Source organism: Nerophis ophidion, linkage group LG01, assembly GCF_033978795.1.
Source record: "Nerophis ophidion isolate RoL-2023_Sa linkage group LG01, RoL_Noph_v1.0, whole genome shotgun sequence".
Lineage (NCBI taxonomy): Eukaryota > Metazoa > Chordata > Actinopteri > Syngnathiformes > Syngnathidae > Nerophis > Nerophis ophidion.
Genome location: NC_084611.1, coordinates 67,476,705 through 67,491,527, shown reverse-complemented (window position 1 = coordinate 67,491,527; position 14,823 = coordinate 67,476,705). Strand labels below are relative to the sequence as shown.

The 14,823-nt window shown below is 38.4% G+C and overlaps 1 protein-coding gene across 1 annotated transcript in view; it reads right to left on the bottom strand.

Moving 5' to 3' along the window:
• Window positions 1–14,823, bottom strand: part of LOC133558132 (hydroperoxide isomerase ALOXE3-like) — a 59,446-nt gene that overhangs the window by 20,559 nt on the left and 24,064 nt on the right. Inside the window, exons 7-10 of the mRNA XM_061909280.1 lie at window positions 14,655–14,798; window positions 10,449–10,652; window positions 10,285–10,371; window positions 10,046–10,215 (exon numbers count right to left, since the gene is read on the bottom strand). Coding sequence (XP_061765264.1) covers window positions 10,046–10,215; window positions 10,285–10,371; window positions 10,449–10,652; window positions 14,655–14,798 — 605 coding nt within the window. The remainder of the gene's footprint in view (window positions 1–10,045; window positions 10,216–10,284; window positions 10,372–10,448; window positions 10,653–14,654; window positions 14,799–14,823) is intronic.

Genomic DNA, 14,823 nt, shown 5'->3' with positions numbered 1-14,823 from the left:
TGTACACACTGGCGCAACCATTTCACAGAGCTTCGAGGCGAGTGGCACTACTATATATATTAGGGCTGCGAATCTTTGGGTGTCCCACGATTTGATTTAATATCAATTCTTGGGGTCACGATTCGATAATATATCGATTTTTTTTTATTCGATTCGATTCTCGATTCAAAAACGATATTTTTCCGATTCAAAACGATTCTGTATTCATTCAATACATAGGATTTCAGCAGGATCTACCCCAGTCTGCTGACATGCAAGCAGAGTAGTAGATTTTTGTAAAAAGCTTTTATAATTGTAAAGGACAATGTTTTATCAACTGATTGCAAAAATGGAAATTTCTTTTAACTATTAAACGAACCAAAAATATGACTTATTTTATCTTTGTGAAAACATTGGACACAGTGTGTTGTCAAGCTTATGAGATGCGATGCAAGTGTAAGCCACTGTGACACTTTTTTTTTATTTTTATAAATGTCTAATGATGTCAATTAGGGATTTTTAATCACTGCTATGCTGAAATTATGGCTAATATTGTTACTGTTGTTGATAATATTCATTTTTTGTTTCATTACTTTTGGTTTGTTCTGTGTCGTGTTTGTGTCTCCTCTCAATTGCTCTGTTTATTGCAGTTCTGAGTGTTGCTGGGTCAGGTTTGGTTTTGGAATTGGATTGCATTGTTATAGTATTGATGTGTAATGGTTTGTTGGATTGATAAAAAAAAAAAATCGATTCTGAATCGCACAACGTATTTTATTCGATTCGTATTGGAATCGATTTTTCCCCACAACCCTAATATATATATATATATATATATATATATATATATATATATATATATATATATATATATATATCCATCCATCCATTTTCTTCCGCTTATTCCCTTTCGGGGTTGCGGGGGGGCGCTGGCGCTTATCTCAGCTACAAATCGGGCGGAAGGCAGGGTACACCCTGGACAAGTCGCCACCTCATCGCAGGGCCAACACAGATAGACAGACAACATTCACACTCTCATTCACACACTAGGGCCAATTTAGTGTTGCCAATCAACCTATCCCCAGGTGCATGTCTTTGGAAGTGGGAGGAAGCCGGAGTACCCGGAGGGAACCCACGCATTCACGGGGAGAACATGCAAACTCCACACAGAAAGATCCCGAGCCTGAATTTGAACCCAGGACTGCAGGACCTTCGTATTGTGAGGCAAACGCACTAACCCCTCTTCCACCGTGAAGACGATATATATATATATATATATATATATATATATATATATATATATATATATATATATATATATATATATATATATATATATATATATATATATATATACATATATATATACATATATAGAAATATATATATATATATATATGTATACAGTATATATGTGTGTGTGTGTACTTTATAGTGTATTCAAAGTGTAAATTGTATTCATTTTTTTACAAAAATTGTGACTTTTATAACTAAACAAAGATAACTTCACCTTGCTTTAGACTCCATCTGTAATGTCTGTTAATCTGGTTTTATGTGTGATCATGTTTTGTTTTGTTTTCTGGACTCTAGTCACGTTTTGCATTTCCTGGTTTTGCTTGTTTCCAGAGTAACTCATTAGTTCCCACCTTGTCACGCCCGGTCCCTCAGGTCTCACACCTGTTGCTAATTACCACAGCCAGTATTTAAGGATTTTACTTTCTGACCATCAGTTTGGGATTTTGGCTCACGAGACGCGGAACTACCAAACATTTGGAGTGAATTTGGCGGCGGCGAGAGTGTCTAAATCTGTTTTGGCGGTTGAGCATAAGCTGTTTTGTGACTGGATCGAGATGGAAGGGGATAGTGACGGGATGTATGAGGATAGTATGGAAATGGATAGGACTAGAGGGGAGAGAGGAAAGAAGGGGAGAGGAGGGAGTGAAGGAAAGTTGAGTGCTAAAAGAGTGTATGAAGACGATGAGGAGGTTGGTAAGAGGAAAAGGGTTATGGTAGATGAATATAAGATAATTTATACATTTAAATCAAACCAAGATATGAATGACATTAGCTTGATGACACTGGTTAAGGGATTAAAGAAGGACATTGGAGAGGTGGAGATAGAGAAGGTGCTCAGGGACGGACGGCTGTTGATTAAATGCAAAAATGGAGAACAAAAGAACAAAGCAATGCGATTGCAAAAACTGTGCAACAAAATAATAAAGGAAAAAAATCGAAGTGGGAGAACGGAAGGGGGCAAGAAGAGTCGTGACAGGAATTCCAAGAGGAGAAAATTTAGATGATCTTAAAAGAGAAATAAAAGGAGGAACTGTCACTATGATGAAAAGAATGATGGCATTTAGGAACGGTGAAAAGACTGAGAGCGAATCCGTGCTAGTGCAATTTGCAGAGGAGGTCCTACCAGAGCGAATCATGATTGGGTATTTAAGCTTCTATGTTAGAGCTTACGTGCCACCCCCAATACGTTGGTTCAAGTGCCAACGCTATGGGCAAATAACTAGTGTATGTCATGCTAAGATGAGATGTGGAAGGTGTGGAGGAGAGCATGAATATGGACAATGTGGAGAAAATGAGCAGGTCAAGTGTTGTAATTGTGGCGGGAATCACACAGCAGCGTATGGGGGCTGCATCATAAGAAAACAGGCAACAGAAGTACAGCAAATCCGAGTTGAAAGAAATATTACGTACGCAGAGGCAGTTAAAATAAGAAATCAAGAAAGTGCAGAACAGGACAGAAGTGAAAATAGTTCAAGAAATAAAAAACAAGAGGCAGCAAATACAGGAATTTCCATGGACAAACTAGTTGTATTCCTGGCTTACGTAATAAACTGTACAGAACAGGCTAGAAACAAGACTGAGAAAATCAAAATAATTGTCAAAGCAGCAGCAAAGTTTTTAAATTTAAAAGACCTATCCTGGGAACAGGTGCAAGGTGAGCTACAGAGAGTAGACGTGACGGAGTCATGTTACCACAATCCAACGCCATGTTAATTGTTCAGTGGAATGCCAGAAGTTTGATAGCAAACGGACAGGAATTAAAGGGATGTATTAATAATATGAAAAATAAACCACATATAATATGTATTCAAGAAACATGGGTAAAGCTAAAATTAAACTTTATAATAAAAGGATATATAACGATACGTAAAGATAGGAATGATGGGCAAGGAGGAGGACGTGCCATATTTATTAAGGAAGATATGCATTATTCAATATTAAAAGTCAAACAAGAACTAGAGATAGTAGGAGTAGAAGTATGGAATAATAAAGAAAGATACAAAGTACTAAACTTCTATAATCCATGCAAGAAATGAGAAATTCACCAACTAGAAACAATAATGGAGCACTGTAGTGGCAATATTATTTGGTGTGGTGACTTTAATGCACATAGCACAATGTGGGGTGAAAGGGATGACTGGAATGGGGATACATTGGAAGCACTTTTGGAGGAAAAAGAACTGGTGTGTGTGAATGATGGGTCGGGAACAAGGTTAGATGTCGTCACGGGTAAAGAAACAGCAATAGATTTAACACTAGTGTCACAAGGGTTAGCAGGAAAGGTGGAGTGGGAAGTAAATAAATACAGCACTATGGGAAGTGATCACTATCCAATCTTCATTCACATAAACATAAATCAAAGGACAGAAAGCAGTAGGATAGAAGGAAAATGGAAGTATAATCATGGTGACTGGTGGAAATTTAGGGAAATTACCGACATAACATTAAAGGAAGTAGATATAAATCAAGATATTGAACAATTAAATACAGATATTACAAAGTGCATAATAGAAGCAGCTGAACAGAGCATACCAAGGAATAATTTAGGGAGAAGAAGGAAGATACATTTCCAAGACATGATCCAATATAAAAGGCATCAAGCTAGAGTAAGGTATGTTATTAAAAAAACAAGAAAACACCATTGGAGAACTTTTTGTGAAACACTAAATAGAACTACTCCTTTAAGCCAAGTGTGGGGAATGATCAAGAGAATGTCAGGGGTCAGAAAAGAACATAAAAATCATGTGATGAAAGATGGTAGGAAATAAAGAAAAGTGTGGTAGGAAATAAAGAAAAAGTTGAACTTTTAGCAAAAACCTTTGTTAAAGTGCACGGTAATGATAATTTGAGAAATGTAGAAAAACAAAAGAGAGAAGAAACAATTAGTTTAAAAATTGAGGAAATGAAGGAAGACAACGATAATAGTTTTACCAACACTATGGATATGACATTTTCTTTGGATGAAAAGGTTCGAATTTTGAAAAAAGTTAAAAATACGACGCCAGGGAAAGACCTGGTGAGTTATCAAATGATCAAAAAGTTAGGTAGCATCGGCAAAGAAGTGGTCTTGAAATTATATAATAGGATATATGAAAAGGAAAATTACCAGATGAGTGGAAAACAGCTGTAATAATTCCAATATGCAAGCCAGGGAAAGATCCGGAAGAGGCAGGAAATTATAGGCCGATAGCATTGACCTCAAATTTGGGCAAAGTAATGGAAACAATGATTAATGAAAGATTAATATATTATTTAGAGTCAAAAGAAATTATAAAAAACTACCAAAGTGGTTTTCGCAAAGCAAGAAGCACAAACGACCCAGCAGTGCAGCTGGAAGAGGAAATTAGAAAGGGACAAGTAAATAAAGAAAGTATAATTGCGGTATTTTTTGACATAGAGAAAGCGTATGATATGTTGTGGGAACAAGGGTTGCTGATGAAACTAAATAAGATTGGGATTAGAGGAAGAATGTATAGATGGATAAAATACTTTTTAACAAGTAGAACATTATTAGTAAAAATAGAGAATGAATATAGCAGAGAATACGAAGTGGAAAGTGGGACCCCACAAGGGAGTATAATAAGTCCAGTACTATTTTCCATCATGATAAATGAAGTTTTTAGTGAAGTGGAGGTGGCATTGTTTTCTGATGATGGAGTCATGTGGAAGAGAGGTAGAAATATATATCATATAGAAAAGAAGATTCAAAAGGCGGTAAATAATGTTCAAGACTGGGGAACGGCTTGGGGTTTAAGATTCTCTGTTGGAAAGACAAAAGACATTTTACGTAGAGGAAAGTACAAAACAAGCTCCAAATAAAACTCTATGGAGAAAACATAGAAGAGGTACAAGTATTTAAATATTTAGGAATATGGTTTGATAAAAATATTAACTGGTCAACCCACATCAGCAAAATAGTGGAGAAAAGTAAAAAGGTGTTAAATATAATGAGGGCTTTGAGGGGTAAAGATTGGGGGGTTGATAGGTTGACATTGAAAACAATATATATCACTTTAATTCGATCTGTTATTGACTACGGATGCATTATTTATCAATCTGCTTCAAAAACATTACTTGGGAAAATAGACCGGATCCAGTCGCAGGCGTTAAGATTATGTTGTGGAGCTACTAAATCAACTCCAGTGGCAGCATTACAAGTAGAAATGAACGACAAACCTTTGGACATGAGGAGAGACCAACTCTCAGCAGTTTATTGGGCAAACTTAAAAGGATCCAAGCAAAGACATCCAACCCGTCAAGTGCTAATAAACTGCCAAGAAAAAGAGAAGAAAAAAATGAATAGTTTTGGGTAGACAATAGGAGATATATGTATCAAAGCACAAATTGACAATATTAAAGTTAGCCCTACAGTACCAATTCCTGCAATACCACCGTGGATGTATGACAACCCAAAGGTAAACATGCAATTACTGAAGAATAGAAATGTAAATAGTTACCAGATAGAATATTGGATTGAGGAAATGTTTTTTGACAACATCATGATATACACAGATGCATCAAAAACTATAAATAGTAAAGTAGGAGCTGCTGCAGTTATCTCACAAGGAAATATAGTGTTAAATAAAAGAATCAGTGATAAACTATCTGTTTTTACGGGGGAATTGGTAGCAATTTATATGGCAGTTAACTGGATAAAGGAAAACAAAGCAAGGAAAGTAGTCGTGTGCTCGGACTCCAGCAGTGCTTTGATGAGCATAAAAAACATAGCATCAGAAACAAGACAAGATATAGTTTATGAAATAGTTCCTGCAATCTACAGAATAAATAAAGCGGGAGGTGTGGTAACATTTCTCTGGGTTCCTGCACATGTAGGAGTTGTGGGGAATGAGTTAGCTGATAGATACGCAAAACAAGCAACCACTAAAACAGAAGTAAACATGGAGATTAAGCACAGTAAAGAAGAAGTGAAGAGCATAATTAAGATAGAACACAATAAAAAGTGGCAGGATAATTGGAATAAGGAAACAAAAGGTAGAGAGTTTTACAAAGTCCAGTGGAGAGTAGGTGTAATGAGAGGAGGGGGTAGAAATAGGAAAGAAGAAGACATTATTACTAGAATGAGATTAGGACATACATATCTAAATAGTTCACTAAAATTGATAGGAAAACATACTACAGGGCTGTGTGATTTTTGCCATCAGATAGAGAATGTTGACCATGTTTTAATACAGTGTAGGAAATACAATAGAGAAAGAGAAATACTGGAAAATAAGTTAGCAAAAGAAAATATTAGGTTAGAAGTGGGAGGTATATTAGGAATGCATTCAGAAAACATAGGATATAAAGCAATATACACATATTTAAAAAAACACTGGGTTAAATAAAAGAATATAGAGTAGGGATCCACCTCGGTCCACACTCCATTACAGTAGGTGGCGGTAATGCACACCAGAAGGTTGTTTGCCAACCGCCATAAAAAACAAAAGAAGAAGAAGAAGACCATCAGTCTGGGATTTTTGCATGTTCTTGCCTTCATGCCGTCACGCACCCACGACTGCCTTCTACGCACCTTGCTATCCATGCCCTTGTTTCGGTCACAGTAAGTGTTTTTGTTTTAGTTTTTCATAGTTCTTCCACAGTGCAAGTTTAAGTTTATAGTTCATTGTCTTTCATACCATCGAGCAGTTGTTTTGTTTTCCTGTTTGTATTTTTGTAGCCAAGTTTTGTGCCTCCTTGGGAGCGCCCTTATTTTGTTTATTTTTGTATTTAGTATTCAAATAAACAACCATGTACTTACACTCTCGTCTGGCTCGTGCCAATCACCCTTTGGATCAAAGAAGCAAAAACAATCCATGTCCAGGTGTGACACCATCAGTACTAACTCAGTCTTTGTTTAACTACAAGCCCACGCCTGACTATTTACCAGCGTGTAAATTTGGCGTCACGAATGGATTTGCAAAAAACACACTAAAATGGCTTTTTTTTGTGTGTACAAAATCGGAAATTGGAATAACGATTTGTTTTTCATTTGTAAATGTTTTCAAAATTCATTGAGACGTCAAATTTACCCGTAAGTAGATAACAGTAGACGTGGGCTTGAAGGTAAATAAACAGAAAATAACACAGGAAGTCTAATGGAGTGTAAATCAAGTTATGTGATGTTTTTGTTTTAACCTCAACAAACATCTATCAGGTATGTTTATTTATTTATTTATTTTTAATACCAGCTAACCCAAGTCCACAGGTATCCACTTCCGGGTGAACTTGATGTCTCAAATGGATTTGTAAAAAACAAGTTTAAATGTCTTTTATCTGTTTTGTCAATTCTTTAAGTGTACCCAAAATCTGAAATAAAATAAACAATTTGATGTCTGTTTTTCATTTTAGGTCAGGAAACAAACCAAGTTTTTGTTTTGTTATTTTTTTACTGTTGGTTTTATTTTGAAAACCTAATGAACGGAAGCTGCACAGACTCCAAATGATCTTGGATCAATATGATTTTATACAAAAATGCAGGATGCAATATCACACAGTTTTTTTTCCCACGGGCCAGTGTGTGATCTTGTCTTTAAATAGCAGCTTCTGCTTCTGGTGTTGGAATATCAGAAATAATACAAAAATATGAGTTTCAGCTGACTGATCATTTTAATTGTTGGTTTAATTTTTATTAAAAATATAAATAAAACCCTTTTTCCAGATGTAGTTATTGCGCTTTGACACCGAAAAATAATGCTTTGATTTTTAATGCTATTCTTTGTGTTTCGAAATAAAATGGAAATAAACCAATCCTTTTTATTTCAAAAATTTCTGTAAATAAAAACAATTCAATGACCAAAACATACCCTTACTGTTACAGTCCACCATAACCCCAATAGTGTGAGCACATGCCAAAAATAGTCTTATAGCAGCAATCTCTACAAACATGGAGTTTTGTGTTGCCTCTGCCAGTCTGCTTTCTTTTGCAGTACCTCCATTCTGGGTTGGAGCACTGGTTCACACACCTGCAGGCTGTTGCTAATGTCGTTCTTCCAGCCTACCTGTGCCAGATTATTGTCCATGCTAGCTGGCCTACTGCCATTGTCTAATGTTCTCGCCTGAGGTGGGTAGTGACACGCTGCATTTGCTCCGTTACATTTAATTACACAACCTACTCAGTGGTTAGAGTGTCCGCCCTGAGATTGGTAGGTTGTGAGTTCAAAACCCGTCCGAGTCATACCAAAGACTATAAAAATGGGACCCATTGCCTCCCTGCTTGGCACTCAGCATCAAGGGTTGGAATTGGGGGTTAAATCACCATAAATGATTCCCGGGCGCGGCACCGCTGCTGCCCACTGCTCCCCTCACTTCCCAGGGGGTGATCAAGGGGATGGATCAAATGCAGAGGACACATTTCACCACACCTAGTGTGTGTGTGACAATCATTAGTCCTTTAACTTTAAGTTAAGTTTCTGGATAAATTGTACTTGCTGGAGATTAAAGGCCTACTGAAACCCACTACTACCCACCACGCAGTCTGATAGTTTATATATCAATGATGAAATATTAACATTGCAACAAATGCCAATACGGCCTTTTTAGTTTACTAAATTGCATTTTTTTATTTTCCGCGAAGTGTCTTGTTGAAAACGTCGCGGAATGTGTACGCATGACATCTCGGACTGTTAGGAAATATGAGCGCTGCACACACACACAGCTAAAAGTCGTCTGCTTTAACGGCATAATTACACAGTATTTTGGACATCTGTGTTGCTGAATCTTTTGGAAGTTTTTCCATTAATAATGGAGAAGTCAAAGTTGAAAGATGGAGTTGGGAAGCTTTAGCCTTTAGCCACACAAACACAAGGTGATTCCTTGTTTAAAATTCCCGGAGGTGAAGCTTTACTATGGATCAGAGCGGTCAAGCGAACATGGTTCTCGACCACATGTCAACCAGCAGTTTTCAGTGAGAAAATTGTGGTAAAAAGTCGCCACTTACCGGAGATCAGTTGAGCTTGTGCCGTCCGTACAGCTGGCGTCGACTTCCATCAGACACTGGCCTCAAGACACCCGTGGATACACCCTTCCGACTATCAGGTACTATTAAACTCACTAAAACACTAGCAAGACAATAGAAAGATAAGGGATTTCCCAGAATGATCCTAGTAAATGTGTCTAAAAACATCTGAATCCGTCCCAATGCAATCACGTTTTTTTTTTAACTTGATTTTTTTATTTTTTTTATTTTTTTCTAGTCCGTCACTATCAATATCCTCAAACACAAATCTTTCATCCTCGCTCAAAATAATGGGGAAATTGTCGTTTTCTCGGTCCGAATAGCTGTTTTTGTTGGAGACTCCCATTAAAATCAATGTGAATATGTCAGGAGCCATCAACATGTGACGTCATCGTCTGCGACTTCCGGTACAGGCAAGGCTTTTCTGTTAGCGACCAAAAGTTGCAAACTTTATCGTGGATGTTCTCTACTAAATCCTTTCAGCAAAAATATGGCAATATCGCAAAATGATCAAGTATGACACATAGAATGGACCTGCTATCCCCGTTTAAATAAGAAAATCCCATTTCAGTAGGCCTTTAAATGGGACAAGGCGATGTAGATAAAACCCTGATTGTATTTCAACATAACAGAAGTTAATAATCCAATTCGTCTTAATTTTTTTCAAACTGCTCCTGCTTCACACTTGAAACTAAATGCAGGTTGGACACGCTTCCAAAAACTTTGACCACAAATATTTGAAATTTGTGGACTTTGACAAACTCGAAAACATTACCAAACAGTATTATGTACTGTATAAAATAATTCTCAATGCCGTACTTGTACATGATGTTCCAGATCTTGAGCCCATCATCCCTGTAGTAGTAGTTAGGAACGTCCTGCATGTCGCGCTCAGCGATGTCATCTGGGATACAAAGGGAAGTGTAGGTGATGGCGGACAGCGATCTCGCCAAGATCCTGATTAAAGTATCTCTGCCGGAAGCTGCAAACTGAGACCAATATATGAGTGGAAACCGTAAAGGATCGTAATGATGGTCAAAGTTAACTTTTTTTCATACCAAGCTGAAGACTCCGGTGGGGCCGATCAGCCTATCTCGAGCCAGTTCGTTGATGTGCAGGGTGTAGCGAGTGTGGGGTATGAGGAGCTAAAGGGCAGGGATGGAAGGAAAAACGGATGAAAAAGTCCTCAAAGACAAAACCCCACACTGGCAAAGCTCCTTACCTTGTAGAGGGGATGCACCATAGGTAGGTTGCGCAGCAACGACACCGCAAAGACCTCGGCCAGCAGGTGCGTGCGCAGCAAGTGTGTGTTGAGCTGCTGCTCTGCGAAGTCAGCGTTTCTCACAAATAGTTTTGCTGTCAACCAATCATGGGTGGAGTCAGTCGGGAGGAAGATGGGGTTGTCTTCACCTGGGGACTGTTTCAGCTGTGGGAGTCGCGAGCAAATTAGCGATCTACATTCTAACTCTAGGGAAAAGGAAGTTCTAAACTCAAGTTCATAGTATGCAATGACAATAAAAGACTATTCTATTGTATTCTGAAACAGCATGCTAACATGGGAACAGTAAGCATACTTGCAAGATGGCATCAAGTATCAAAATCTATGATTTTTAGGTTCAATCAATAGAATTTGTTAAATTTCTATTAAACACATAGTGCCAATGGTGCCAGGAAAGTTCTATAATTTTCCTATACCATGCCATGTATATATTTGTATTTATTTATAAGTAAAATAACACATTATTTTAACAAACAATGTGTTCTCATAATCCAATCAACAAACTAGAGGTGAATTCCTAAAAAATATTAAAAGATACACTTCAAGTCACAACTATATGTATCATCGATACCAAAATCCACAGTATAGCCCACATCTACTTTAAACAGCAAGCTATTTCATAAAAAGCTGACTATTGCTTCAAGACACCATGAAAATCCCTTCACTGCAGTATTTTTGAAATGTTTTAAGTAAGTATTTGAGATCCCACAATAGGCTATTGCTTGTATTCTATCATGTGACTTCTTCCCGGAAGTGAAAACCAGTGGTGGTCAACAAAGCTAAGATAGCTGTTGTACAGCAAGCAGCGAGCAAACTACAGTATCTGACTACAAAAGAAGCCTAAACCTTCCTGCAAAAAGCAGATAAGAGCAAAAAATCTAAATTTGTAATGGAATAGATCCCTATACTTTATAAAAAATGTGTCGATCAAAGGATTATACGTCTGTCACATTCTCAGACATTTCGAATTATTGTGCTCCAGACATCATTCTACACGACAAAACAGATGGAAACTTGGAAAAACATGGAGGTCTACAACTTCTCTGTGTGTTGCTGGGTCAATGAAATTGGTATCAAGACTGTGTCGGGCAATCATGTAACGTGTTTGCTCAGGTAAGGTTGCATTTTATGATTTAACTTGGCAGTCTACAGCTATGTTTGTTGCTGTTGCACGCACCGAGTGTGCGTCATTTTCCCCATCTTAATCAAAATATAACTATAACATTGTGTATGTACTGAAAGATTCATTTATGATTGCTGCCTTTGGTAAAAGCTTAAAACTATTTTAGGATTTGCTCACATGTGCTTTCTTTGATTTAGACTCACTGAGTTGGTGCTGTTGGAAACACTGGTAGCAAACGTGTTTAAGAATACAAATCATATCAGGATAATATTTATATGGGAAATAGTAACTGTTAAAAGTAAATCCAAGAAACCTTTAAACAAGTGATCACAGCAAACTCATGCACTTTTCTACTCTACTCCTTTGGACTGGTGTGAGACTGGCATGCTTTTCTCGTGGTTGTTTCGTAAACTCTTCCACTCTTCCGCCCTTTTTGATTACCTCTCGAAGAAGTCTCAAGAATTGTTTATCCTTTTTGCGATTTGAACGATTCATACAGCTGAAAACAACACTAGCATAGGGCATTTTTTCTTTGAAAAAGGCTAATTGGCGCCCAGTACCTATTGAGAACAGAGCTAACTTGACCACCACACATATTTAATTGGCGGGACGTGAGCCAGACGTGAAGTCAGTAAAATCCAAGCAATTGGAAACACGTTGTCCAAAACTCTATGGGCTTGATGCCAGAATTGAGTAAGAACACGCCTGTGTGTCTTTAACTTTAATGCAAGTGAGTTATGTTTGTGTGTTTTTGAAAAACACTGTTGTGCACTTCTGACATAAACACTCTAACTCTGTGCTTCTCCAATGTAAAAGGGGCTGTTGTATTAATTGTCAATAAGTTATCTCATTTTATTTGTGCATTGTGTAGACAAGCAGAAATTAAACTTGGCATTAGATTGAAATTAGGTTGACCTACCCACTTCAAAGAGGAATTGGTACAGAGCAATGCAGGAAATTGCTATATTGTTTGTACTCTGTTTTTGCATGTGTTAAGTTCTCCCCACAGGTGTTAGGTATCCAACACACCTGCAGATACCCCCCCTCCTTTAGTGCAGCTGTCCGTGTGTTAGTACTGTAGGGCCCCCAAATGAATTGAAAGGCGAAGAGAGTGGAGAAAGATTTCAGAGTAAATTAGGAGCCTGTAACTGACAAGTGCTCCAGTTACTCTCCTCGTATGAGAAAAGCAATCACTGGTTTGTCTTTTATTCTCTGTTTCTGTGTCTCATGGTATTTGACCCTGACAGAGGCCACGTATCACATACGACAAATAACTATGGAGTGGGACAGGCGGAGAAGATGTTAGCAACACTAGAATAGCTATGTAAGCTACAATGCTAACATTACACTTACAATTTAACAGCAAAAATATGCTAGGATTAGGTTATTCGCTGAATAGAGATGCGCGGATAGGCAATTATATCATCCGCATCTCCAAAGTTGTCATCCACCCGCCGTTCACCCGAACCAAAAATTCTATCAGGACCGTACCCGCCCGCCAACCGCCCGCTGAAATATATCAGAGGTTGTCCGCCTTTACCACTCACAGAGCTATTGAAGTTTGTTTCACAGAGTAATGAAGACAATTGGAGCCGCTAACGTTCCCGCGACTATCCAATAGCATTCATCCTGATTACAAGAATATGGGCGTGCTGTGAAGCCATTGCCTTAGACACCTTCAACAAGATGTACGAACCGATTGTTGGTCCGGCAACATGTTGTGTGCAGCTTCCGCAATTACACGTTCAAGATTGAAAGGCATAATGGGTGATACAGAGTACACTGATGGTTGTGATATAAACAACTTTAACACTTACTAATATGCGCCACGCTGTGAAGCCACACCCAACAAGATTGACAAACCCATTTCGGGAGAACATCCTCACAGTAACACAACATACACGCAACACAACAAATACCCATAATCCTTTGTATCCGTGACACTTCCTGAATATATTCTACACCCCCGCCCACCTTACCGACGCACGGGGGGGGGGGGGGGGGGTTTGCTGCTAGCGGGGTGTATAAAATAATCAGGAAGTGTCATGTATATAAAGGATTATGGGTATTTGTTGTGTTGCGTTTATGTTGTGTTACTGTGAGGATGTTCTCCCGAAATGTGTTTGTCGTTCTTCACTGGTGTGGCTTCACAGCGTGGCGCATATTACTAAGGGTGTTAAAATTGTTTATATCACAACCATCAGTGTACGCTGTGTCACCCAGTATGCCTTGCAGTCGTGTGCATGTTGCCGCGGAAGCCACACACAACATGATGCTGGACAGACAAGCAGATCGTACATGTTGTAGAAGGTGACAAAGACAATGGCTTCATAGCACGCCCCAATACTTGTTATCTGGGTGACTACCGGCAGTCATTCAGGAGAATAATAGCATCTCTTATTGTCTTCTTCGCTTTATGACACGGGTCTTGAATGGCACTTTGAATGGCAAAGGATATCGATCATAGAACCATGCATACCAAATATTTCCGGATGGTTCAACCGCCACCCGCCCGAATCTAATTAAAATAAATGTTTTCGTCATGTCAACCGCCCGACCCGCGGTTAATCCACGGACTACGCGGATGAGACCGCAAACCGCGTATCTCTATCGCTGAATAAAAGTGACAGCTGCCATGTCTGCATGATGCTGACGGATATTTGGCAAAGTTCTAGCCTTTTTTCATGATGTGTAGCGAAGGCAGATTTTTTGGGGGGGGAGGGGGGGTTGTGTATACATTGTGGCGATGACAAGCAGTATCATTTTTATGAGGAATGACTACATTGTCCTATCATCCACCTTCACGCAAGTAAAAAAATGGCAAGCCCAAAAAACAGGAGAAACAGGTAAAATGGAAACACCAAAGCAGGGCAGTAAAATATGTCTCATATGTTTTTTTAACACCACTGTTTACCATGTGGGTTCTTCCGAGGATATCGTAGTCTTAGTGGTTTGTACAGTCCTTTGAGACATTTGTGATTTAGGGCTATATAAATAAACATTGATTAATTAATTGATAATGTCACCTGAATGGCGATAGGCATCAGCTTGTCATCTGGTCTCTTGTGAAACAAAACCAGGGGCGCCATTAAATACTGCTGCTTTCCAAGGACTGTGTTTGCTGGCATTCTGTCCAGGTTCTTGTAGTTGCACAGGTAAATGTTGCCTTGCTGTTTGAAAGGGAAACAAATCTGG